Raw genomic sequence first — 23,716 nt, forward strand, 5'->3', positions numbered from 1 at the left:
CAACCTGACATGAGTTATTAATTAGGCCATTATGCATTCCACAGTGATAATTGCTTTGCTGCAAAGTCACCAAGCATGAAACGGACCTAGCAGAGAAACGCAATCAATCTGAGAAGTCGCAGCCCAGTTGCGTTCTCTCACCTTGAGTCGGTTGTACACCAGAGCGGGAAACAAAAAGAAATTAATGCTACATCAATAGGCAATAGCAAGCTGGCCCCATCCCATTCCTGCCCTGGGATGATCGTGTGCCTGGGCGCAGGGATGGTGTTTAAGTGAAGTTTATCAGCGAAAATGGCCATTTCTCTTTGATCTCCTAGCCGGTGGAAATCTGTTCATCTCCTTTCCTTTTTTTCCCATCTTGGGAAAGGAAAAAAGCCATCTGTTTGCCTCGCCTGTTGCTTTTGCAATGAGTAGGGTGGGGGAACAGCAGCTGCTGGGGCTGCCCAGGTGTCAGGAACAACACAGCAGCTCTTCCTGTGTTCTGTCTCAGTCTATGTTCTGCCTCTGGCCTTGGTGGGGCAAGAAAGGAGACGCCTACCCCACCCTGAGCCTCCAAGTGGGAGGTGTCAATGTCGAGGGCAGCTGGAGGTCCATCTTAAGAGAAAACCTTGGGGTACAAGAAACAAAAATCCACCCTAGCTAGCCTAGATGAGGAGAACTTATTATATTTATGGGGTGATATTTATGGAGTATCTTTTGTATGCCAGATGCACAGTTGTGTCATTTAATCCTCAGTAGCAGGGGTATTTTTGGTATATCCCCCATTTTACAGATGAAGAAACTAAGGCTCATCATGGTGAGTTGTCTTGCTGAAGGTCCCACCGCTAGTGGTAGAGCTGGGGTTTGAACCCAAGCTCATGAATACAGCACTCTCCTGAGACCACATGAGAGGCTGAAGAAAGCACAGCTGGCCTTCCAGAGCATGGGACAAGGAACCAAAACAGCTCAGAAGCATAGGGGTGAGGTTCCTCATCCTGTCCTCTCTCTGGGCCGACTTTCTCACACATGGTAGATGGAAGGTGGCTCCCTCATAATGGCCATCACAGTCCCCAGGTTCACCCCAAAGTCACTGGAGCTAACTACCTGGACAAATCAAAGTCAACCAGTCTCAAATGTAAACCGTTAGGATAACGAAGGTCATTGACCTAGCCCAGTATCTGCCCCTGGTACATCAGCCATGGACAGGAAGATGCCTCAGTGCAGACATCAGCCACTGTGGCCAATCTCAGGGGAAGAAGGAAGGTCACAGACTCGCAACTTACTGTTGCCTAATTCAGCTTCTTATCATTTTGTCCATTCACACAGTCCTGATTCTCCCTCTCATCTGACCCCTTCAATTGGCCACTTCACATACTGGAGTTACTACTACTTTCCTGCAGACATTTGGGGTTTTGCTCCTGGAAGAGTAGTAGAGTGATTCCTACAGAGAGGGTAGATGACTGTCTACCTCAGGATTTAGAAAGCCCCAAAGGTGTACAGATCTCAACCAGCCCAATCATCTATATTTTGCCCAGAAGTCAAGATAAAGAAATTCATTATGCTGAGAATGGGTTGTTTCCAGTTCTTGCTCATTGAAGCCAGGCTCTGGCGCCATCTTGTTTCATTCTTCCACGTGATTTGCCTGCACCAAGACCTTATATACCCCACATCCCCACATGTTCTCTGTGAAAGGAGAGTAAAACCCAGTGAGCCCAGCTCCAGTGTTTGAGAGATTATTCCCATTCCAAACAAGATGGCAACCAAGACTGGTTGAAGACTTCCCACATTGGCTCAGCTCCTCCATGGAGCCTCCAACGCATGTTTCAGTGTCTGGCCAAGCCCTTGAGGCGTAGGTGGAGCAGTCTGCTGCTTCTGTGACATTGATCACCAGAGCTTGGGATGGCCAAGCTGGACAACCCCTTAGAGTTAAGCTGTCACCCTTAAATGTCTCTGATGCTTAAGCATACTCAGCTGCACAGCCTCTCAGGAAGTTCTTCTCAGGAGCTGACTCATAATGTGAAGTAGGACTTAGATGTCTCTGCTGTAAATGTTCCTTTTTCGGTGTATAAGGCAAGGAGACCCTGACATTTTGAAAAGGAGTAAGAAGACCGTGTTCTTCCATCCCTATTTTCTTCACTTGGTGGGGACAGACATAATCATTCATCATTTCAACAAATGTTTGTTGGGCTTCTACTACATTCCAGATGCTATTCTCAGTGGTGAACAAAACATTCTAGCAGGATATGTTAAATCAGTAACAGCTTGCTGTTAGAGGACCTGCTCACTTTGACATGGACCCAGCTCTGTTCTGGCTTAATCCTGGCCTGATGTAGTTACTGTTATTATCCCCATTTTACAGAGGAGAAAACTCAGAAAGGTTAGGTGACTTTCCTTAGGTCACAACAGAAAGGCTAGGTGACTTTCCTAAGGTTACAACAGCAAGTAAGTAGTAGAACTGAACCTAGCTGATATCCTTCTAGACCAGGGGTTGGCAAATTATATATAGCCCATGGGTCTAATCCAGCACCCTGCCTTTTTTGTAAGTTTTTTTAAAAAAAAAAACAAATTTATTTATTTATTTATTTATTTTATCTTTGGCGGCGTTGGGTCTTTGTTGCTGTGCGCGGCCTTTCTCTAGTTGTAGTGAGCGGTGGCTACTCTTCGTTGTGGTAGAAGCGCGGGCTTCTCATTGTGGTGGCTTCTCTTGTTGCGGAGCATGGGCTCTAGACGCGCGGGCTTCAGTAGTTGTGGCTCACAGACTCTAGAGCGCAGGCTCAGTAGTTGAGGCACATGGGCTTAGTTGCTCCGTGGCATTTGGGGTCTTCCTGGACCAGGGCTCAAACCTGTGTCCCCTGCATTGGCAGGTGGGTTTTTAACCACTGCACCACCAGGGAAGCCCCTGTAAGTAGTTTTATTGGCACACAACCACACAGTGTCTGTGGCTGCTTTCACTGTACGAGGGCAGAGTTGAATAGTTACGACAGACCATATGGTCCACATAGCCAAAAATATTTATTCTCTGGCCCTTTACAGAAAAGGCAAGATCAAACTTACAAATTTTGAGTGGTTGAATTTGACCCAGAGAATGCATATCTTCCTACAGTCATTTCTATCTTCCTCCCTCCTTTCTTTCCTTCTTTCCTTTCTTTCTTCTCTTTATTATGTAAAAATTCAAATACATGAAAGTTAAAGAGAATAAAATAATGAGCCACATGACCCAGTTTCAATGATTATTCACTTATAGCCACTTCCCTTTTTCACCCCTGGATTATTCTGAAGCAAATCCGAGTTGTATCATTTCATCTGTAAATATTTTAGTGTATAATCTCTCAAAAATAAGGAATCTCTTGGTAAACATAACCACAATATCATCTCATCCAAAAAATTTTTAACACTAATTTCTTTTTTTAATTGAGATATAATTGATATATAGTATTATATTAGTTTCAGGTATAGAGCATAATGATTCTATATTTGTATGTATTGCAAAATGATCGCCACAAGTCTACTTAACATTCGTACCACACATAGTTGCCATTTTTTTTCTTCACAGTAGTTTTTTAATATTATCAGATATCCAGGCAATGCTTCAGTGTCCCTTATTGGCTCCTCAGGTTTTTTTTAATTGTTTTATGGTGTATACCAGGACTCACACAGGGTCCACACATTGAGACTGATTGATGTGCCTCTTAAGTATGGCAACCAACTGTCTATTGGTTGTGCTAGGTGTTTCCATCATGAGGTGTATAATGTACCTCCCAGTCAATTCCTTTTTTTATGCTGTTGTTAGGCCCTGGACTGAGGGGTACCTGAGATGCAAAACTTTGGGTTTTAAAGCTGAGAAGCTCTGCAGGTGTAAGACTTTTCAGGCTAAAACTGGGAAAGTCCAAGACAAACTAGGACAAGTTGGTCATGCTACCTCTGCTACATGTTCTAATCTGTAAGCACCCTGCCCATCTTTTTTTTTTTTTTTTTTTTCTGATCTGTATGTGGAAATAACTGGGCTATTTTTCTTGAAGACATTCCCCTGATCACAGCTGGTTGCACCAGGGGCCGACACTGGTCTCAAGCTAGGCCAACAGTATTCATTATCTCAGGAGTTTGAGTGTGGGACTGGTTGAGGAAGCCGAGAAAGCTGACCTCAAGAGAGGGCAGGGCCAAGGGACTTGCCTCTTGCAGTAGAAGCACCCTCCTTGCTTCTGAACTGTTCTGATTCCTTGTCCCACCCTCTGGAAGCCCAGCTGCACTTTCTCTGGCCTCTCATGTGGTCTCAGGAGAGTACTGTGTTCATGAGCTTGGGTCCAAATCCCAGCCCACCACTAGCTGTGGGACCTTGGGCAAGTCACCTCACCTGTAGCTGGGATTTTGCTGATTGTGTCCCTGTGGTGTGGTTTGACCTGTTCCTCTATTCTCTGTATTTGCTGTACATGGGTAATTGGATCTAGAGGCTTGATCATATTCAGGTTCAGTGTTTCGGCAAATCTATTCGTAAGTGGTGCTAGGTGTTCCCAGCACGAGGTGTATGATGTACCTCCCAGTCAGTTCCAAGATGGGGGTGGGGTCAGCTAGAGGCAGGGACCAGCCTGATCAGTGACAAGCCAGGTGTGGCTGCCTAGGGACACCTAAACCTCCCTTCTCCAGTATGTCAGGAAACCATAGCCGATGTCCTCTGATAGTTAACATTCATCATTAATAATGGAAGCGGAAACCAAGTGATTTCATAGCTGTGCGAGGTAATTAAATTACTTACATGAATCTACTCACACTTGATTATTTCCACGTTTCCCACCAAACATATGCCTTTCCTTTGTTTGCTGCCATCCTGAGCTGCCAGCTGGGAGGATGAGGATTGAGGGGGCTTTGCCTGTCTTTGAGAAACAGCAAAGAAAGTGGGGTTCCCCATCCAAGCCCCCCTCCCCTGATAAATGGAAGGCCTTCCTCCCAACAGAGCATAGGGGCTAGAGCATCATTTGCATTTCCAACCTAAGGTGAACAGTTTTTGCTGTATTTCCCCCTGTAAATCATGTTGTTTCCACGTTTTGTTGTATGGGATAGCAGGAGGCAAGGAGGGAAACAGAAAAATTGCTTCCTTGAAATTGATGCTGTTAGTGATCCTGGCAAAGAGAGAATGAGAAAAAAAGTGAGAAGCATTTGAACTACAAGGTTTGCTCTTCCACTCTGTCAGGTGCCAGGGGATGGAGTTTGGATAGAGCAAAAGAAGCTGGCTGTCCCCCACCCTGGGTATCTTCTGCTTGTGTTCAGGTACCTGATGGGGTTCCCAGAAGGGCAGAGGGAAAAGTTGGGGGCCACATGACATTTCATACCCCAAAGCAGGGCTGCAAGCTCAGTTGCCCACAGGGGTCCTGCAGGTAAGCTGAGTGAGCACCACAGGCACAGGTGAGACAACAGAGGAGTGGGGACTGAGGCAAGCTGGGACTTTGTGTGCCACCTCAGGCGTGGCCTCTACCCAGCTCGGGCAGACCACACAGTCTGGTCTTGCAGTGCACTGTGGAAAGTGAGAGCACAAACTTCAAAGCCAGGCTGCCTGTCTCCAAATCCCTGCTCTGCTCACTTTCCTAGCTCTGTGACCTTGCGCAAGTGTCTTGATTTCCCTGTGCCTCCATTTCCTCATCTGAGAAGTAGAACTGAAACTACACCTACCATTGATGTGCTGGAGAGACTCACAGAGCAAACTCCTCGGGTGGTCGGTGACATTGGTAGCTTGAAATCCGCCATGGTGGGAATATTTGCACCATGGAAATTGGCAAACACTACAAACTAGGACCCTTTTTTTTTTCCACCAGAGAACCAGTTGTTAAATCTTTACCAGCGCATCACTGCACCCACCCTAAAGGGCTTTTATGAGGAGTTTGAGACCTAGTGTGTGTAAAGCCCTTAAAGCAGTGCCCGGCACACTTTAAACACTCAGTAAATATTCACTATTATTACTGTTTCCTTGTTTTATGTTGTTGTTACACAGGAACAGAGCCCTCTGTGGCCACATTTTCTCATTTTTCCGGCAAGCTGGAAATCTCAATTTTTATGTAAAATCTCCTGATCTTTAAATGTTGGCTAAAAATGAACATTTTTTTAAACGTGAACAAAGCCACGTGCATGATGGGATTTGGACCATGGGCCCCACATTTGCGGCCTCGGGCTTAGAGGGAGGAGTGATGAGCGTCGTCTGATTACACCAGATCATTTCTTACCTTGGCACATGCCACCCTCTCTCCCTCCTCTGTAGCTCAGCAACCTGCTCGTCCTTTGCAAGCCAGTGCCACCTCCTCCTTGAAGCCCTCCTCTAGCCAATGCCCCTGCAGAACAAACCCCTCCCTCCTTGACTCCCCCTCCTCAAAATGCTGCTTGGCTTCTGCCCTTTTCTATGGTCTGTCTCTTTCTTACTCTAGGACTTGTGGGCTGGGGCTGGGGTTTATTCTTGTTCGTGTAGTGCTTAGCACATTGAGGATCATAATAATTAATAATACTAAAACAAACATCTGTTAAGTGTTGTCTGTTTGCCAGGCTGTGAGCTAAGCAGTTTTTGTGTATATCACCTTTAATCCTTATCCTAATCCTCAGATGTGGAAACAAAGGCTCAGGGAAGGCCAGTGGCTGCCCAAGGCCACAAGGAAGTAGGGAAACTGGGAATCGAATTCGACTGGAAATCGAATCAGCCCACTTCAGGAAACTGCGCCTATGACTCCTGGCTGCACAAACTGGGCAGGAGACAGAGAAGTGCCCCAAGTGTCCAGCTGAGGCTCTCAGGGAGCTGTCTTGAGCCATACTCCACAGAGACATCCAGAAATGACGATGCTATATTTAAAAGCATGGGCAGGTGGTGCTTCAGTGGCATTTGGGTGGCCGCCTCTCCATAAAGGGCATGCACGCTCTTTTAACTTAGCTCTTCTGCTCTGGCATTTCAGAGAACTTCCCAGGATGGCCTCAAGAGGGGAGACTGCAGCCACCTGGGACCCCTGCAGGCCTTCCTGCAAGGGCAAGGACACCACGGCACGTGGTCGACAGAGCCTGGGGCAGTGAGAGCTCAGAGGCGAGGTCAGGGTCACGAGCCAGCTCACGGCAGGAGCAGGAGTCCCCTGGGCCTGGTGCACAGACCCCTGGACTGCCCTGTGTTTCAGAGGCCACTTGTTGCCAGGCTGGCTGGGTGGTTCTTGGCATTGCTGACCCTCAGCCCACATTCCGGTGATTTGGTTCCAGCCCTCATGTTCCAGCAGTTTCCACCTTTCACATTCCCCCCAATAGCACCGACTTCTAACACCCTCAGACCCCTTTGCCCAGAAATCCAAGAACCATCTATGGATGGCTTGGCCAATTTCACTCCATATTTAATGGTGAACAAGCATATCTTAACTGCTGGTGTCACCACACAGAAGCTGGATCTTGTTGTCCCTACTCTCTAGGTAGAGAAACCGAGGCAGAGAGAGGTCAAGGAAGGATGTTCACTCATCATTAAGTGCTGGCAGGGCGGGTACTCTGCCAGCTGCTTCTCCTCCCTGATTTGATCCTCCTGGCAGCTCGTCACATCATTGTACCCATTTTACAGTTGAGAAAGCTGAGGCACTGAAGGCTCCATGACTTGCCCAAAGTCACGCAGCCGGAGATGCAGGTTTCAAGCTTAGGTCACTCAGAACCTGACTCCAAAGCCCGTGTGCTTTCCAGCCCTTCCTTGAATCCACAGGCCTTTATTAAGCCCCAGCTGTGTGCGTCCCTGTGCTCTCCTCCTACCCTCACTCACCCCTCTCCTCCGTGGCCCACTTAGCACCACCATTCCCATCAGAACACAGAGTAGCCAAGCCCTGCTGATCTTTCCCAACTCTGCCTATGAGTTTCTCACCATTTAGCAAGGCACAGAATCATCCAGATGCTCTAAATGACCCTTTTTTCTGGTCCCAGGTAGACTTGAGTTGGGAGGGTGTAACCATTTTTATTCGGGGTGGAGGGCTCACACAGGATCTTGTTACAGTTTGGAAGGGAAGTTTGCCAGCCATGTGGGGCTGCCTGGAAGCGAGAAGTAGGACCAGTACAGGACACCCTGCTTAGCACTCATGTTTTTCATATGCCTGCGAAATCACTATTTGAAGGGTGGAGTTGGGGGCTGATGGAACTCAAGAAGAATGTGGAGAAAGCAAAGCAAGCATAAAAGCGGTGTCAAGTCTAGGCCAGAGTGAAAACGCCAGTGCCAACGGGGTCCCACACCTGTACTGCAGGTGCACGGGAGACCCGAGGTGAACTGCCGACCCCTGGCTTATCTCAATGGAAGGCTGCTGCTTGGCCCCAGGCAGCAGTTGTTGGTGGAAACGTGGTCCCAGGCTGGCCAGATCCTCTGATTTTCCAAGAAAAGCCAGCAATTTGGATCTCTTCTCGGTTTTAAATGCTGCCTCAATATATATGCACACATTTTCATGCTCACAGTACTTTATGAAGGTATAATTTACATACGGTAAAATGCGCAAATCTTAGGTATGTAACTTGATGAATTTTTTTGGCTCAAATATTTTTAAAACACTTGAGGGTCCAAGAAAACATGTCCATGGGATGTATCTGGCCCTGGACCCATCATTCATGACCCTTATTATGCTGTCTGACACCCATGATCAAGGTAGGACGCTCACACACGACAGTATGCCATGGGAAAGGCTTTTGGAGAGAACTCAGTGATAATCCCATTAGTCTCATGGCTAAGGGCACATGCTCTGGAGTCCTGAGTAGGAATCCTGGCTCTGCCACTTGCTGTGTGACTTTGAATAAGGTAGATCTCTCTGACATCTTGTTTTCCCTACCAGCAAAATCAGGAAGATAATGTTACTGACCTCATAGGGCTGCTGTACAGATTGAATGTGTTAATGTGATAAATACCGAGAGCAGTGCCTGGTACCTAGTACCTGCTTTATACGTGTTCAGTACTCTTTTTTTTTTTAATTGATGGACTATTTTTTAGAGCAGTTTTAGGTTTAGAGAGAATTTGAGCAGAAAGTATAAAGCTCTCTACCCCAGTTCCCCTGTTATTAACATCTTGCATTAGTTCAGTACATTTGTTACAATTGATGAACCAATATTGATACAGTATTATTAACTGAAGTCCATTGTTTACATTAAGCAGTCACTTTTTCTGTTGTACAATCTTCCTTGACAAATGCATAATGTGTATCCACCATCACAGTATCATACAGAATAATTTCACTGTTGTTTTAAATCAGGAATCTTTGTTAGTCCTCATGGCTATTGCAAAGAAAAGACTGGCTGTGGCTTATGCATAACTTCTGGTGGGCATGTGGGAGCCCCATTCCTTACACTCAGGAAAACACAGAATATTCAGGTGTGAGAAGGGGACATTTTAGGGGTGCACTTGAGTCTGTTCTAATTTACCAAAAATGGAAGCTACTCTCCCACTTCAAGTGGGAAGTTGCACAAATCCAGACCCAAATTCTCTGCTGCACAGCTGGCTCTGAATCCAGAGACCGGGTTCACATGCTGCCTTGATGTCTCCTGTGTGATGTGGGACTGCTGTATCAGCCTCTCTAGGCCTCTCAAACAAGAACCGTCCTCCCTGCCAGTGCCACCTCTGGGAGTGAGTGGAGGCTCAGAGGCATTAATTCCTGTGAAAGGTCTTTGTAAATTATAAAAAGCTCTAGATTAAAATTGGAAAGTATTATTATCATAATCAGTTATAGAGAAAAACTGAGCTGTTGTCAAAACAGGCCTGGTTGTCAAAGGCTGAGCCACAGAATTTGGTTGCATGTAGGGGCTTCATGACAATCGTGCATGGCTTGGCCCTCTGGGGTGAGGTAGCCAGAAAGTCAGGCACACAGCTAGAGCCTGCCTGGAACAGCCAGGTCCAAGCTGGGGCACCCACCCCTGGGTTGCTTCTGCTCTTGAAACCTGCCAGCCGAATGCCAATCAGCACGGAGCCATATTTGTAATATCGGCAGCTCCCAAAAGAGGAAATTGAACACAGATGCTTCCAGCGCCCATGAGAATGAATCTCAATCATCTGACTTCATATACTGGCCACACCCTGGGCAGGACGGGAAACGTCTTCTTTCCTGCCCTCATATATAAATGGCCTTAATAGCTTTTCAACTCATTATATGAGCACATAGTTGATTTTTTTTAATACCCCAAAGCAAAATTTATTTGTAAGGCACTAAAGAAAGCCTCCTGTCCTGTCCCTTTTATGCTGGGAGCCCTCAGAAGAGAAGTGAAATTGTGTATTCACTGCTAAAAAAAGCTCCGGCTTATACAATTTTAACAATAGAAAAAATGATCTTTGTGCTTCAGTGCATGGATGCTTAAAGGAAAACAGGCAGTCTGTTCAGGTGGCTGGTGAATTACAAATGAGTGGTTTGCCTTTGTTTTGAGTGACAAGTAATTTAAATGCAGTCTTATGTGGAGGCCTGGAAATTCTTTTCCCCAGAAGAGAGAGCAGGAAAAAAAAGAAAAAAGCTTCCTTTTTTGAGCTGAGAGATTATATGAGTTGCCACTGAGCGGAGGTGAGAAGTTAGAACTTCATTTGATAATTATAAAATCAGTAGTTTGTGATTGGACATAATTGATGATTATACTGTTGCTAATAGCAGGCCTGCCAGCCTGCGCTTGTGGGACATTTCATTTTTGCGCCGCTTCCAAGCTGTGAAAGCCAATCTGGCATGGGGCACCGCTTCCGAGATCTCAAGGAACCTGACATAAATGCATTTGGGGGCCCGCATTATGTTGGATAAAAAGTGTTCATTAATGCCAACATTTGAAAACACTCTGCTCTGTGCCTTATTTTTAGCCTGGGAATAATTACAAATATTAAAATAAAATTGCATGGTGTTTTTCTTTCCTCCCTCATGCTCTCCCAGCAGACCCACCCCTTGATCCAAGCCTGGGTGGGCTTCCAAGGCCTTGCACTGCCTTTGATTAAAATCCCAGTGGGGTGGAGATCTATGTGTGGGGAGGAGAGTGTTTGTCTGTCTGCTTGAGTGAATTTGAGTTAGAGACCTGAAACTCAGCACCTTCACTTTACAGATGGGGAAGCTGAGGCTCAGAAAGGGGGTCTGACTTGCCCAAAGGTGAACAGGAACACGAGGCCCCAGCTGAAACCAGAACCCAGGTCTGCTCACTCCCAGGTCCAGCTTTTCCTGTTTCCCACACTACTGACAGCTTCCCTGAGATGCCAGGACCTCTGGGGCAGATCCTGGGCCTCCGTCCCCTCACACTAGGTGTTGCTCCATCAGAGAGCCTGCAAGAGATCTCCACAGAGCCTTCAAGGTTGCAGCATAGTTTGGGTTGCAGCGTAGATGGGTGTCATTCTCCATCATCCTTCTAGACGTGGGTTTGTACTTGTTTGTAGTTCAGAAGGATTAGCTCAGAGAGCCTCTGAAGTTCCTTCCTTACCTCATTCATTCATTTTTTCATTCAGTCATTGTTGATTTAGTGCCCACTCCTGACTTGTCCTGTTGTGGACTGCGAGGGAGGAGAAAATCACAGCAGCAGCTGTTCAAGATCATCCAGTTGTTCACGCCCCAAACCATGAAATGTCCTTGACACCCCTCTTCCTCTCTCCTCACCCCACATCTACTCTGTGTTTCTGAGAAACAAATCCTGTGGCTGGACCTTCAGAATGGATCCAGAACCCCAGCACTTCTCCCCACCTCCACTGACACCACCCTGCTCTGAAATGCCATCCTTCTCGCCTGGACTATTAAAGTAGCCACCTCCCTGGTCAACCTGCTTCCACCCTAGCCCCCCACCCTCAATCCATTGTCCACATGACAGCCAGAGGAATCCTGTTAAAACGTACGTGGACCATGTCCCTCGTCTGCTCTAAACCCTCCCTTGGCTACTCATTCCCCTCGGGGAAAAAGCCCAAGTCCTCACAATGACCTACAAAGCTCTGCCCCTACCCTTTGATCCCTGACCTCTTCTCGTCCCCTTCCCCTACCTTCTCCCACTACACTGGCCTCTTTGTTGTTACCCAAACAAGGCAAACGTATTTCTGCCCCAGGGCCTTTGCACCTGCTATTCTAGCTGCCTGGAATATTCTTCCCTGAGATGGCCGAATGACACACCCCCTCCCCTTCTACAAGTCTGCTCAACTGTTCTTTTCTCCCAAGGCCTTCCCTGGCCCTACTAGGCAGGACACACATCCCTACCCCAGACTCCCATCTCCCTCCTAGCTTTATTTTCCTCCCTTGTACTTGATCATTTTCTCACCTTCTGTATCATGATTTATTTTATTGCCTGCCTCTGCCTTTAGAGTGTCAGCTCTGCAAGGGTACAGGTTTGGGTCAGTCTTGCTTAGTACTGAATACCCAGTGCCTAGAACAGCCCCCATCCTTAGAAGATGCTCGATAAATACCTGCTGAGAAAATGAATTCATTGGACATCGGTGATGTGTCAGGCGCTATGTTAACACTTTACATGCATTATTTTATTTCACTTTTTTAAATGCCAAGAAAAAAAAAAAAAAAAGCTAGTCCCAGTCCAGATTGTGAGCCCTCTGGATGCTCACAATCTGGTTGGGGAAATGGAACAACAGCCAGATGAGAAGTTAGCATGAGCAGGGGCCTGTCTTCAGGTGCTGACTGATGGGTGAGTGCCTGGTGTTCAGAGCAGATGGGGACAAGGCACAAGCTCTCCCTTAACTAGAACACGAAGACCAGTCAGGGTGCCTGGTGCTCTTCCGGACACCTCCAGAGAGGGAGCCCCACTGCTGTCAGTTCCTCTCCAGCCTGAGAATCGCCCCCAAGGCTGACCCATAGACAGTGACACTCGTAGACGTTCACTGAGCACCCACTGTGTGCGAGGCTCTGTGAATAGACAGACCCACTCTCCCCTGGTGCGGCTCAGACCTAAGAACTGACAAACCCAGCCATGAGATGGCAGCTTCTGGAGCCAGACGGTCAGCTCAGGCTGTCGTAACAGAATACCACAGGCTAGGTGACTTAAACAACAGAATCTTACTTTCTCACAATTCTGGAAGCTAGCAGTCCAAGATCAAGGTGCTGGCACGGTTGGTTTCTGGTGAGAGCGCTCTTTGGTTTGTAGATGGCCGCCGCCTTACTGTGTTCCTCCATGCTTCTGCATGCCTATGTCTCTTCCTCTTCCTATAGGGACACCAATCCCCTTAAGACTTCATTTAACCTTAATTACCCCCTTAAAGGTCCTCTCTCCAAATATAGTCACATTGGGGGGGCACAATTCAGTCCCCCCACCTCATGGAAGTTTTGCAAGGATCGAGTGAGTTAATGCATGTACAGCACTCAATACGTGTTTGAGGGTCTTGTGGAGGGTGCAGGACGCCTCCCCTGGGGCGTGCACATAGTGGGTGCTCAGTAAATACCACTTGCTTTTTTTTTTTTTTTTTTTTTTGCGGTACGCGGGCCTCTCACTGTTGTGGCCTCTCCCATTGCGGAGCACAGGCTCCGGACGCACAGGCTCAGCGGCCATGGCTCACGGGCCCAGCCGCTCCACGGCATGTGGGATCCTCCCGGACCGGGGCACGAACCCGTGTCCCCTGCATCGGCAGGTGGACTCTCAACCACTGCACCACCAGGGAAGCCCCCGCTTGCTTTTATTGTAGTTACGGAACTCCTGCTTGTGTCCATCACTGTTGCAGGTTGAGGCATTGGGAGGAGGATCTAGAAGCTGGACCTACATCCCTGGAAGAGGGGATCTCAGAGCTCAAGACTGAATTTGAATTAGTGTCTTACATCTGACGATTTAAAATAAATGTGTGATTTATACCTGAGAATTCAAAACAGTGAAAGGTGGCCAGATATGTTCATTTTATTCCATCCTGTCATGCTCTAGAAGTGGCTCCTGCTGGCTCCTGAGCCTCAGCTAGGATGTGGCGTCTCTGGGACCCACTCTGACCCTCCCTTGGGAATGTCCCTGAGATCTCAGAAGGCCAGAGAGGGTCCCAGCCTTCTGCCCTGTCCAGACAGGAGCCGAGAGAGCCCAGCTCAACAACAGCTACCAAAAACAAGAGTCAAAGTCTTATTTCTTATTTAAGCCCTGACATTAAAGTGTAATTTTCATTTGCTCAGCCACATCAATGACATACGGCAGAGAGAACATTAGTGCTCACCTGGGAACAAGGCCCCCAGCAAACACACTCTGTGAGACAGAGGAGACAAGTCCTGCTGAAGACCCGGGCACTTGGCTTCTCCTGGCCTCGCTGTCCCCTGCCATCCTGCCGGCCTGGCTCCTTCAGCCCTTTCAGATATTCCACCCAGCCCCTTCCACAAACCCCTACCAGAGATTCAGTCCCAAGTAGGGGTTAGGATCATGGGCTTTGGAGTCTGACTGAGCTGGGTGTGAGTCCCAGCTCCCACACGGTATGGCCTTCGCCCTTCTGTGCCTTGATATCTTCATCTGTTAAATGGGCAGTGACACCCGCCCCCCCGACCTGGGTTTTGAGGATTAAATGAGTTAATATTTGTCAGACACTTAACAGAGTGCTTGACAGAGTCAGTGCTCAGTAGTCACTGTTACTGTTGATAATAATAATTCTCATATCACCAAACAAGTAATTGTTATCACCTTTTACAAGTGGTAGGATGTCAGAATATCACTATAAGTAAAAGCGATTTATCACATAGACTCAGAGTAAGATGTGCGCCTTCTGGATAGTTTGGCCAAACCTCCCTAATGTATACATTTCCCTGAGTACGTTTATATCCTCAGAGATAGATGGCCATGTACTTGGATGCCTCTGCTCTTGGGGAGCTCAGTACCTCACAAGGCAACCCATTTTGAGAACTTAGAAAGATTGAGCCTCCTTGAAATTTCTACCTTCTTCCCATCCTGGGCTGCAATCCTTACAGTCCAAAATACATGTATTCCTCTCAACGCACTAGCCAGGAAGATCTTCAGCTGACTGTAGACTGCTCTCGTAGTGTGTCTTCCTGAGTCTGCACCTCCCTCTTGGCTAAATGCACCCCCATGCGCCTCCCCACCTTCAGCCCCAACCATGACCTGGATCAGGAACTTATCTCCTAATCATCTCTCGAATCAGTTCTTTTCTTCCCCTCTCCAGCACCACCCTAGACCTGGACCATCACCTCTCCCAGACCCTGCGGCAGCCCCTGAGCAGTCACCACGAGCCCCTTCCCATTGAGCCAATCACTCCCCTGTGTCGCGGAGGCCAGGGTTTCCTTCTGCTCCTCTGCATGGCCCTCAGCCACCGCCACCCTCATTCTCTCTGCTCCCCGCACTGTGCTCCACACCCCTGCTCCCTTCACTCTGAGCCCACGTTCCACCCGCCTCCATGTCTGTGCCTCCCTTACTCTCCATGACCCCCTTCTGCCTGCTCCCCTCAGTGTCTGTGAACCCCCAGCTCTCTGCTCCCCCTTGCCCTCCATGCCCCTCACTCTTTGCATAACCCTCACGCTCTCTTCCCCCTTCCTCTGTCTCCCCTCATTCTTCTTTCTCCTCTTTGCTCCCCACGTGGCCCCGGATCTTCACTTCCCAGAAGGAGAACCAGGCCTCAGAGGGTGTTAAAGGGCACTCGCCTGCCCGCCCGCCCCCGGCCATCCTGGGCTGATGCCTTTTCTCCTCCGATCTCATTCCTCTGCCTCCTCCTCTGAGGTACTGATTCTGAGACCCTCTGAACACCCACCTCTCAACTGCCCATCACTCTTCAGTTTCTTCCAGAATTCCTGTGGCATCAGACCCCCCCAACCAATCTCTCAGAACCACCATGCCCCACCCTCCCCAGAGCCCAGGACCCAGCGGTAGAGGGAAGCTGTATCAAAGTGTGTTTCACGGAACCCTAGTTTCTAAGTTTATTCTCTGATGAAAAAGCTCCGTGACCAAATGCATTTGGGAAAACACTGGGCTAAGCTGAGTTGAAGAGCATTTTCTTCTGCAGCTCTCATGAGAGCATCCAGTGTGCTAGTAGATTTTGTACAATCCATGGAGAAGGCAAGTGGGTACAGGCTTGATCACGGGTCCCTCCCTCTTTTCACGCCCGGGGGGCTGTGCAGCACACTGAGAAACACTGGTCTCTGGTTGCAGTTCTGAGCCCTGGAATGAGAGCATGCTGGGCGCAGATACCACCTCCATCAATAACTAGTTCTTTCATCTTGGCCAAGTGACTTGGCTTCCCTGAACCTCAGTTTCTTCCCCTGTAAAATGGGAGCAATAACAGTGCTCACGTCTTAGAGCTGTATGCAGACATTCCAAAGATAGGGCACTGAACACAGAATAAAGGTTCGGTTTCTGGAAATTCTGACTGTTCATTGTCAAGAGCTTGGCACAGAGCTGTTCTCAGTAGCCAGTAGATGTTTTCACTGCTGTCTCAGACAGTCATGGAAGCACAGCCTCGGGGGGGCCCCAAACTTGCCATTTTTTGACCACCTGACAGACAAATGCTAGAGCAGGCTTTTGCATCTCCTCTGGCTTAACCGGTTCTACACCTGTTAACTTTCATACTCAGGGGACCAAACACATTTTCACCCCTTATATTACTTCGGGTAGTGTGAATGCCGCCTGCTTCATCAGACGCTGAGCTATTTCTGATGGTGACCTTCTTGGTGTCTGTAGCTGGCCGCCACCTCCTCCTCCTCCTCTTCCTCCCCCAGATGGCCTTCAAAGATCTGCCTGTCACAAGCCAAATCTGTCATTCTGGACCCTTTTCTCCTGCCCTTCTGCACTGTAGGACCCAGCCATGAGGCAGAAACACATGGCCTTTTATTTAGGCCGAGCTCACCTGTTCTGGGCACATGGGTGAAATACATGAGAGCTGCAGCTCTTGGAAAAGACATCCTGTATGGTTGGAAGAAGAATTATTTGCTTTATTAGAAAGCTTTTTTCCAGCTTCCATGGGACTCTTTTCCACATGTTAGCCCATTCCTCCCCCAACAGCTTCTTAGGCAAATGGAGAGTATTATTCCCACATGATAGATGAACAAACTGAGGCCAAGAGATGCTTCATGACATTGGGCCCAGCACTGGATCAGGCCCTGATGCTATCAGGCCTGGCCTTTTAGAAATAAACAGGGTCATTGCTCTAAAACAAGACTGAAGGAGGCAGGACATCCAAATGACTACTGTCTTCAAGAGTCATATTTACTATGGGAGGCCCTAAACTTGAACTAATTCAGACCTAGTGCCATTCCAGGATGTTTTTTGATCTCTGCTTTTGAAAATATTGTCTAGCCATTAGGTGAACCTCTAAAGCAGGGATCAGCAAATGTTTTCTGTTAAGGGCCAGAGAGAGTAAATATTTTCAGCTTTGCAGCCAGAGTGTCTGTCACAACTATGCAACTCCACCATTATAGCGTGAAAGCAGCCATAGACAATACATAAAAGAATGATTGTAGCTGTGTTCCAATAAAACTTTATTTAAACACACAGATGAAGGGCCACATTTGGCCCAAGGGCCATAGTTTCCTAACTTTTGATCTAGAACAGTGCTGTCCAGTAGAAATAGAATGCAAACGACATAAATAATATAAATTTTTCTAGTAGCTACGTTATAAAAAGTAAAATGAAATAGGTGAGTTTAATTTTAATAATATATTTTATTGAAGCCAATATGTCCACAATATTATCATTTCAACATGAAATCAATATAAAAATTATTGAGATATTTTACATTCCTTTTTTCTTCCTAAGACTTAGAAATCCCATATTTTACACGTACAGCCTATCTGAATTTGAATAGTCACATGTCAAGTGCTCACTGGCCACATGGGCTAGTGCTTACTGTTTTGGACAGCACAGCTTTAATGGGGCGGGCTGACATTATAAGGAGACAGTCATACAGATAATCAATACACAACTGATAAGCACCATGAATGGATAGTAGAGGGTGCTATGCATAGGGACCAGGAAACAATAAAGGGATCTTCTGTGGTTTGCCCTCACCTCTGCCCTGAATTCCTTTTTAGAAGTCAATAGCAGGGCTTCCCTGGTGGTCCAGTGGTAAGGAATCCGCCTTCCAATGCAGGGGACGCGGGTTCGATCCCTGGTCAGGAATTACGATCCCACATACCACGGGGCAACTAAACCGGCGCACCACAACTACTGAGCTCGTGCGCCTCAACAAGAGAGCCCTCATGCTGCAAACTACAGAGAGAAAACCCACACGCCACAACTAGAGACAAACCCGAGCACCGCAACAAAGAACCCGTGCCGCAACAAAAGATCCCACATGCCTCAACAAAGACCCCACGTGCCGCAACTAAGACGCAACACAGCCAAAAAAATAAAAGAAAGAAATCAGAAGTCAATAGAACATTCTTACGCCTATCATAAACTCCAGCTACCACACATGCTTAGCATGGACGACTGTAAAATGAAGCATTCAGACTTTGTGCTGGCTCATCTTTGATAATTCTCCATCTAGGGATTGGGAGATGAATTGCTTCTGTTTCTCATGGCTTTTCTTGGACCTCAGGTCAGCAGCATAGCAGCCCCTGACCTGGTACAGCCATAGAGAGCATCTCAAGGCATCAGCATCCAAATGGAGTCCGAGTGACTGTCCCCACTGGCTGGGATGGTTTTTCTATCCAGGAGAAAGGGGCCCACATCTGGATTCAGAACAGTAATTTCAATCCCCAGACCTGGTGTGAATCTCACTCTGCCATTTACTTACTGAGTGACCTTGGACAAGTTACTTAACCTCGCTGAGTCTTGGTTTCCTCATCTGTACAATGGGGATAATAACAGCAGCTACCTTCAGTGATTGGTGTATGGAGAGGGATGATTATGAATAGTAAATATCTGGTACATGGTAAACTCTGAATGTTACATTATTATTACTAGTAGTGCATCCAGGATGTCCCCCCAAATTCTGAATTAATTGCCCCCTCCTCACATTAATCTGGAGACTCCAGTGTTTGCATCACCTCCTCCTGTGTTACGGTTCCTCTTTGGCATTGCTGTGTCTCCCACTCAGCTGTGAGTCCCCAGAGCAGGAACTGTGTTTTGTATATCTTAGCAAGAATAAAAATCTTCCCTTTGCCTAGATTCTAGAACATTATTTCTGTCCATCACCATCTTCCCCTCTGGGAGATAATTCCTGATGTTCCTTCCACCCATCAAACTGGGTCAGTCTCCCCCCACTTACACACTCTCAAGCCCCCCTGTGCTTTTCCTTTGAAGTGTTTAGCACATGTAATTAATGAATTATCTGGGGAATCTGCTTTAATGTCCGTCTCCCCACTGGACTGTGAGTCCTCTAAGGGTGGGGCTTGAGGCTGCATTATTCATCGCTGAGTTCTCAGCTCACAGTTCATGGCACATAGCAGGTGCTCAGGAAATGTCTGTTGAATGTATGAGAGACTGTCATTCACTCTGGAAGGTAAGCGACCAGAGATTGCTCTCAGAATAACAACGAGAGAGCTTGAAGAGCTTTTGTAACTGACCTTTTTAAAATCACTTGCTCAACATCCACCATATATTTCTCTCCACCTCTCTTAAATAAAAATTCTCTGTGGACCTTGTAAAACCTTCAATCCATGCCGTCCAGTAGAAATATAATGTGATCCACACATGTGCTTTTACATTTTGTAGTACCTACATTTTAAAAGGTAAAAGAAAACAGGTGAAATTAATTTTAATAATATTTTTTATTCAACCCAGAATACCCAAAATTTTATCACTTCAACATGTAATCAACATAAGAATAGCTGATGAGCTATTGTACATTCTCTTTTTTTGAACTAAGTCTTTGAAATCAGGTGCATATTTGCACTCACAGCACATCTGGATTTGGACTTGCCACGTTTCAAGTGCTTAGTACCCACATGAGGCTCATGGCTGCCATATTGGAAGCAGCAGAGAAACTGCTGTGGTTTTCAAATTCTTCCCAGAGTGCCCTGCTGTGTGTGGAGGCGAGGCTTTTCTCAGGTGGTCTTCATAGGACACCAGAGATGAGCACAGCTGAAGTTTATCATCCAGCACTGGGCAGAACCTGTCCCCATAACAGGCAAGAAGGAAGGAAGGGGTTGATCATACCAAGAGGTGACATGTCTATGGGGCTTAATGCATGCTAGGAGTTTTGCAAAGGGCTTTACATTGTGTTAAGTCATTTGATCCTCTAGCGACGCTTTGAGGGAGGCTGTCATATTATTATCCCCTTTTTACAGGTGGGGAAGTAGAGGCACAGGGATTGAAGTGACCCACCTGTTCAAGGACACACAGATAATAAGTGGTGGGGCTGGGATTTGAACCCAGGCAGCCTGGCTCCAGGACCTGTACCTCGGTTGGTCACCTCTGTGAGCAGACTGTCTCAGAATTGGGCCCTGCCATTTTTCTACAGTGGTGTCACAGACAGGATCTAGAGTCAGTGCTACCCACTTGGATTTGTTCATTCAACAGATTATGTTGAGCCCCTTCTGTGCACCAGACCACATGCTCACAGAGCTTACTTTGAGGGGAGGAATTCAATAACAGACACTTCCCCAAATGGCGTTACTGGGATTCATAGGAAAAGCCCAGCTCTGAAAGAGGGTGTTGACAAGTCGATGCTCTGATAGAGCCATCATTTAGCAAGTTGGCACCGGAGGGAGAGGTATTTCAGTGCCAGGGGGAATAAAGCTCTGTTCCAGTCCAAAGGGGGATGCCAGCCCAGTGTGTCCTCGAGGAGGTAGGGATGGTGACCTGTGGGTGCCAGGAGCTTGGTCCAGCAGTTTGCCAGGAAGGCCCAGGACTAATGCCAAGGGGACTAGCCAAGAAGAGCCAGCATCAAGGCAGTTGTGAGGCCGGAGCTCAGAATTCACAGCCAGGAGCGGAGGGATGAGGTGGTGCTGAGCCCCAGAAACACATCTTACGGAGTCTCACTGGCAGAACAATTAAAGTCCGTGAGCAAGAGAACGAATGCATGAAAGTATCTCCTCACCACTGGTCATCCAGTCATTGGGTGTATTCATCAATCAAGAGGCATTTATTGAGCACCTTTGGTATGCCAGGAACTGTTTCACAAACTGTCACTCTTGACATTTGTTGAAACTGATATCTTACTAGAGATTCAACAATTTCTCTTTAATTTTCAGGGGCAAGACATATTCCCCAGATGTGTCCCACTTTCCTACAAAACGTGTCATATTTGAACCTCCGACATTGCCGTTTAATAACAGGAATAATAGTAACAGCTGTTAATAACCTACTGTTGTGCCAGGCCCTGTGCTAAGCACTTATATGTAGCTTCTTTTAATCCTCACAACAGGCCTAAGAGGTAGTTTCTATTATTTACCCCCATTTTACAGGTGAGGAAACTGAGGATCAGAGGAGGGGCAGTGACTTGCCCAAGGTCACACAGCCAGATGCAGTGGAGCTGGAACTTGAACCCAGACTTTCTACTCCATACTTTTTTTTTTTTTAACAGGCAAAGTCTATTTATTTAGAACTTGCTCTGGCAAAGGAGTCAGCCACCATCAGCTGAATTTTGGCAGTCTACTCCATACTTTTAATCTTCATTTCCCTTCTTTCTCCCCCCAATCCCATGTTTGCATATGTAGAAAATGATCAAATTTGCTTCTAGACTCAGATGCTGTGGTCACACGTGATTCTTTCTCTTGTTGTTTCCAAAGGTGGTGGCTCTTAGTAAGAGAAGTCAGGAGGCCGAAGCCGCTTTCTTGAGCGTTTACAAGCAGTTAATTGAAGCACCAGGTAAGAAATGCTTGGGCTCCATGAGTGAATAATTAACAAAAATAAACTGCTGTTAGGACTGTTACACAGGGGCCTCCTCTCAGTGGCATCTGGGGACAGGCCAAGACTCCTGGGTGAGGCCAGGCCTGCCACGGGTAGGAGTTGTAGGGACTGAGGGGGTCTATACCCAGTCTGGTGTGATATGTCCCCACAGGACTCTTCCAACTTACCCCACTGCCTTCCAACATCAGCCAGGGAGCTTTGGGGGGCCCCTGGTAAGATCTCCCACCTGGATCTTGGGCATCCGAGTGTCTTGCCCACCAGAACCCCCATCCCTTCGCCACAAGGGGCAGAAGGCACCCAGTGCTCTCTGCCAGCAGAGGGCGCTGGAGGAAAGACTGCAAATGTTTCGTTCCTCAAAAACCAAACCCAAAAGAGCATATACTGTATGACTCCATTTACATAAAATATGAAGACAGGCAAAAATTAATATCAGCACTATTCACAATGGCTAAAAGGCGGAACAACCCACATGTCCATCAGTGGATGAATAAATAAAATGTGGTTTACCAATCCAGTGGAATATTATTTAGCCATAAAAAGTAATGAAGTACTGACACATGCTACAGAGTGGATGAACCTTAAAAACATGATGCTGAGTGAAAGAAGCCAGATACAAGAGGTCACACGGTTTATGATTTCATTTGTATGAAGCACCCAAAATAGGCAAATCTATAGAGACAGAAATCAGATTGATGGTTACCAATCTGGGGGCAGGAGAGAATGGGGAGTGAATGCTTAATGGGTATGAGGTTTCATTTTAGGGGAATAAAAATGTTCTGGGACTAGACAGAGGTGGTGGTTGCACAACATCATGAATGTACTAACTGGCACTGAATTGTTCACTATAAAATGGTAAATTTTGCGTTACAGAATTTCACCTAGAAAAAAAAAAGGCACCTGTGCTGTTAGAAGTCAAGAGAGTGGTTTCTCTTGGATGGGGTTCCTGGGAGGGGCCTTTGGGGCCTGGAGATGTTGCTTCTTGATCTGGGTGTGGATTACAGAGGTATCATCAGCTTGAGAGCCTTCAACTGTGTACCTAAATATGTAGATATACTTCTGCAAAAAGTTTCCCTTTTTTAAAATGGCCCATCCTCTGCAACGTTTTCATTTATTGACCTAGAGATGGGAACCCAGAATGTAGTGATTTGCTTAATAATGGTGGAGCTGGGAGAAGACTCCACTGTGCTAACTCCCTCCACCCAGACAGCCCCTCTAATCCATTTCTAGTACTTCCACACAGCTGCAGGAATTCGTGCTATCAGGGGTGATTGGGGCTGGGGGTTTATGAAGAAGAAAATGAGATCCCACTCTAGGCTGAGCCAAGGAGAAGGCAAAGTCATTTATATTTGATGTCAAGGTTGTTTGTGAGATCTTTGTGCAGGGGATGGGAAAGTACCTCGTTCCATCTGTCTTGGGCAATTGTGGTGGTTTAAATAGTGTCCTCCCAAAATTTATGTCCACTTTGAACCACGTAGTGCGAGCTTATTTGGAAACAGGGTCTTTGCAGATGTAATTAGTTAGGGATCTTGAGATGAGATCATCCTGGACTTAGGGAGGACCCTAAATCCAATGAAAGGTGTCCTTATAAGAAGAGGAGAGGGAGTTTTGGGACACAGACACAGGGAAGAGGGCCATGTGAAGACAGAGGCAGAGTTTGGAGTGATGCAACTACAAGCCAAGGAATATGCCTGAGACCACCAGGAGCTGGATGGAAGAGGCCAGGAAGGATCCTCCGCTAGAGCCTTCAGAAGGAGCACAGCCCTGACAGCAACTTGATTTTGGACTTCTGGCCTCCAGAACTGTGAGAGAATAAACTTTTGTGGTTTTAAGCCACCTTAGTGGGTGGTGCTCTGTTATGGCTGCCCCAGGAAACTAATACAGCAGCAATGATGTGAAGCTTCCCCTCCAAAAGCACATGGGCTGGGTGGTGAGGGAAGTCTTCTAGCCTGTTCTACTCAAAGTGTAGTCCATGGACCAGCAGCATTGGCTTCACCTGGAGTTCGTTAGAAATACAGAACCTCGGGCCATTGAAGCCTCTGCATTTTAACAAGTTCCCCAGGGGATCCGGGAG

General features: G+C 47.1%; 1 protein-coding gene across 5 annotated transcripts in view; it reads left to right on the forward strand.

Annotated features, from left to right (window-relative positions):
- The window catches only part of CUX2 (cut like homeobox 2), a 269,432-nt gene that overhangs the window by 182,575 nt on the left and 63,141 nt on the right, over nucleotides 1-23,716 (forward strand). For all 5 annotated transcript variants that reach the window (XM_081252625.1, XM_081252626.1, XM_081252627.1 and 2 more), the window contains exon 4: nucleotides 21,525-21,603. In XM_081252625.1, coding sequence (XP_081108751.1) covers nucleotides 21,525-21,603 — 79 coding nt within the window. The remainder of the gene's footprint in view (nucleotides 1-21,524; nucleotides 21,604-23,716) is intronic.

Source organism: Mesoplodon bidens (assembly GCF_964165515.1).
Source record: "Mesoplodon bidens genome assembly, chromosome: 13".
NCBI lineage: Eukaryota > Metazoa > Chordata > Mammalia > Artiodactyla > Ziphiidae > Mesoplodon > Mesoplodon bidens.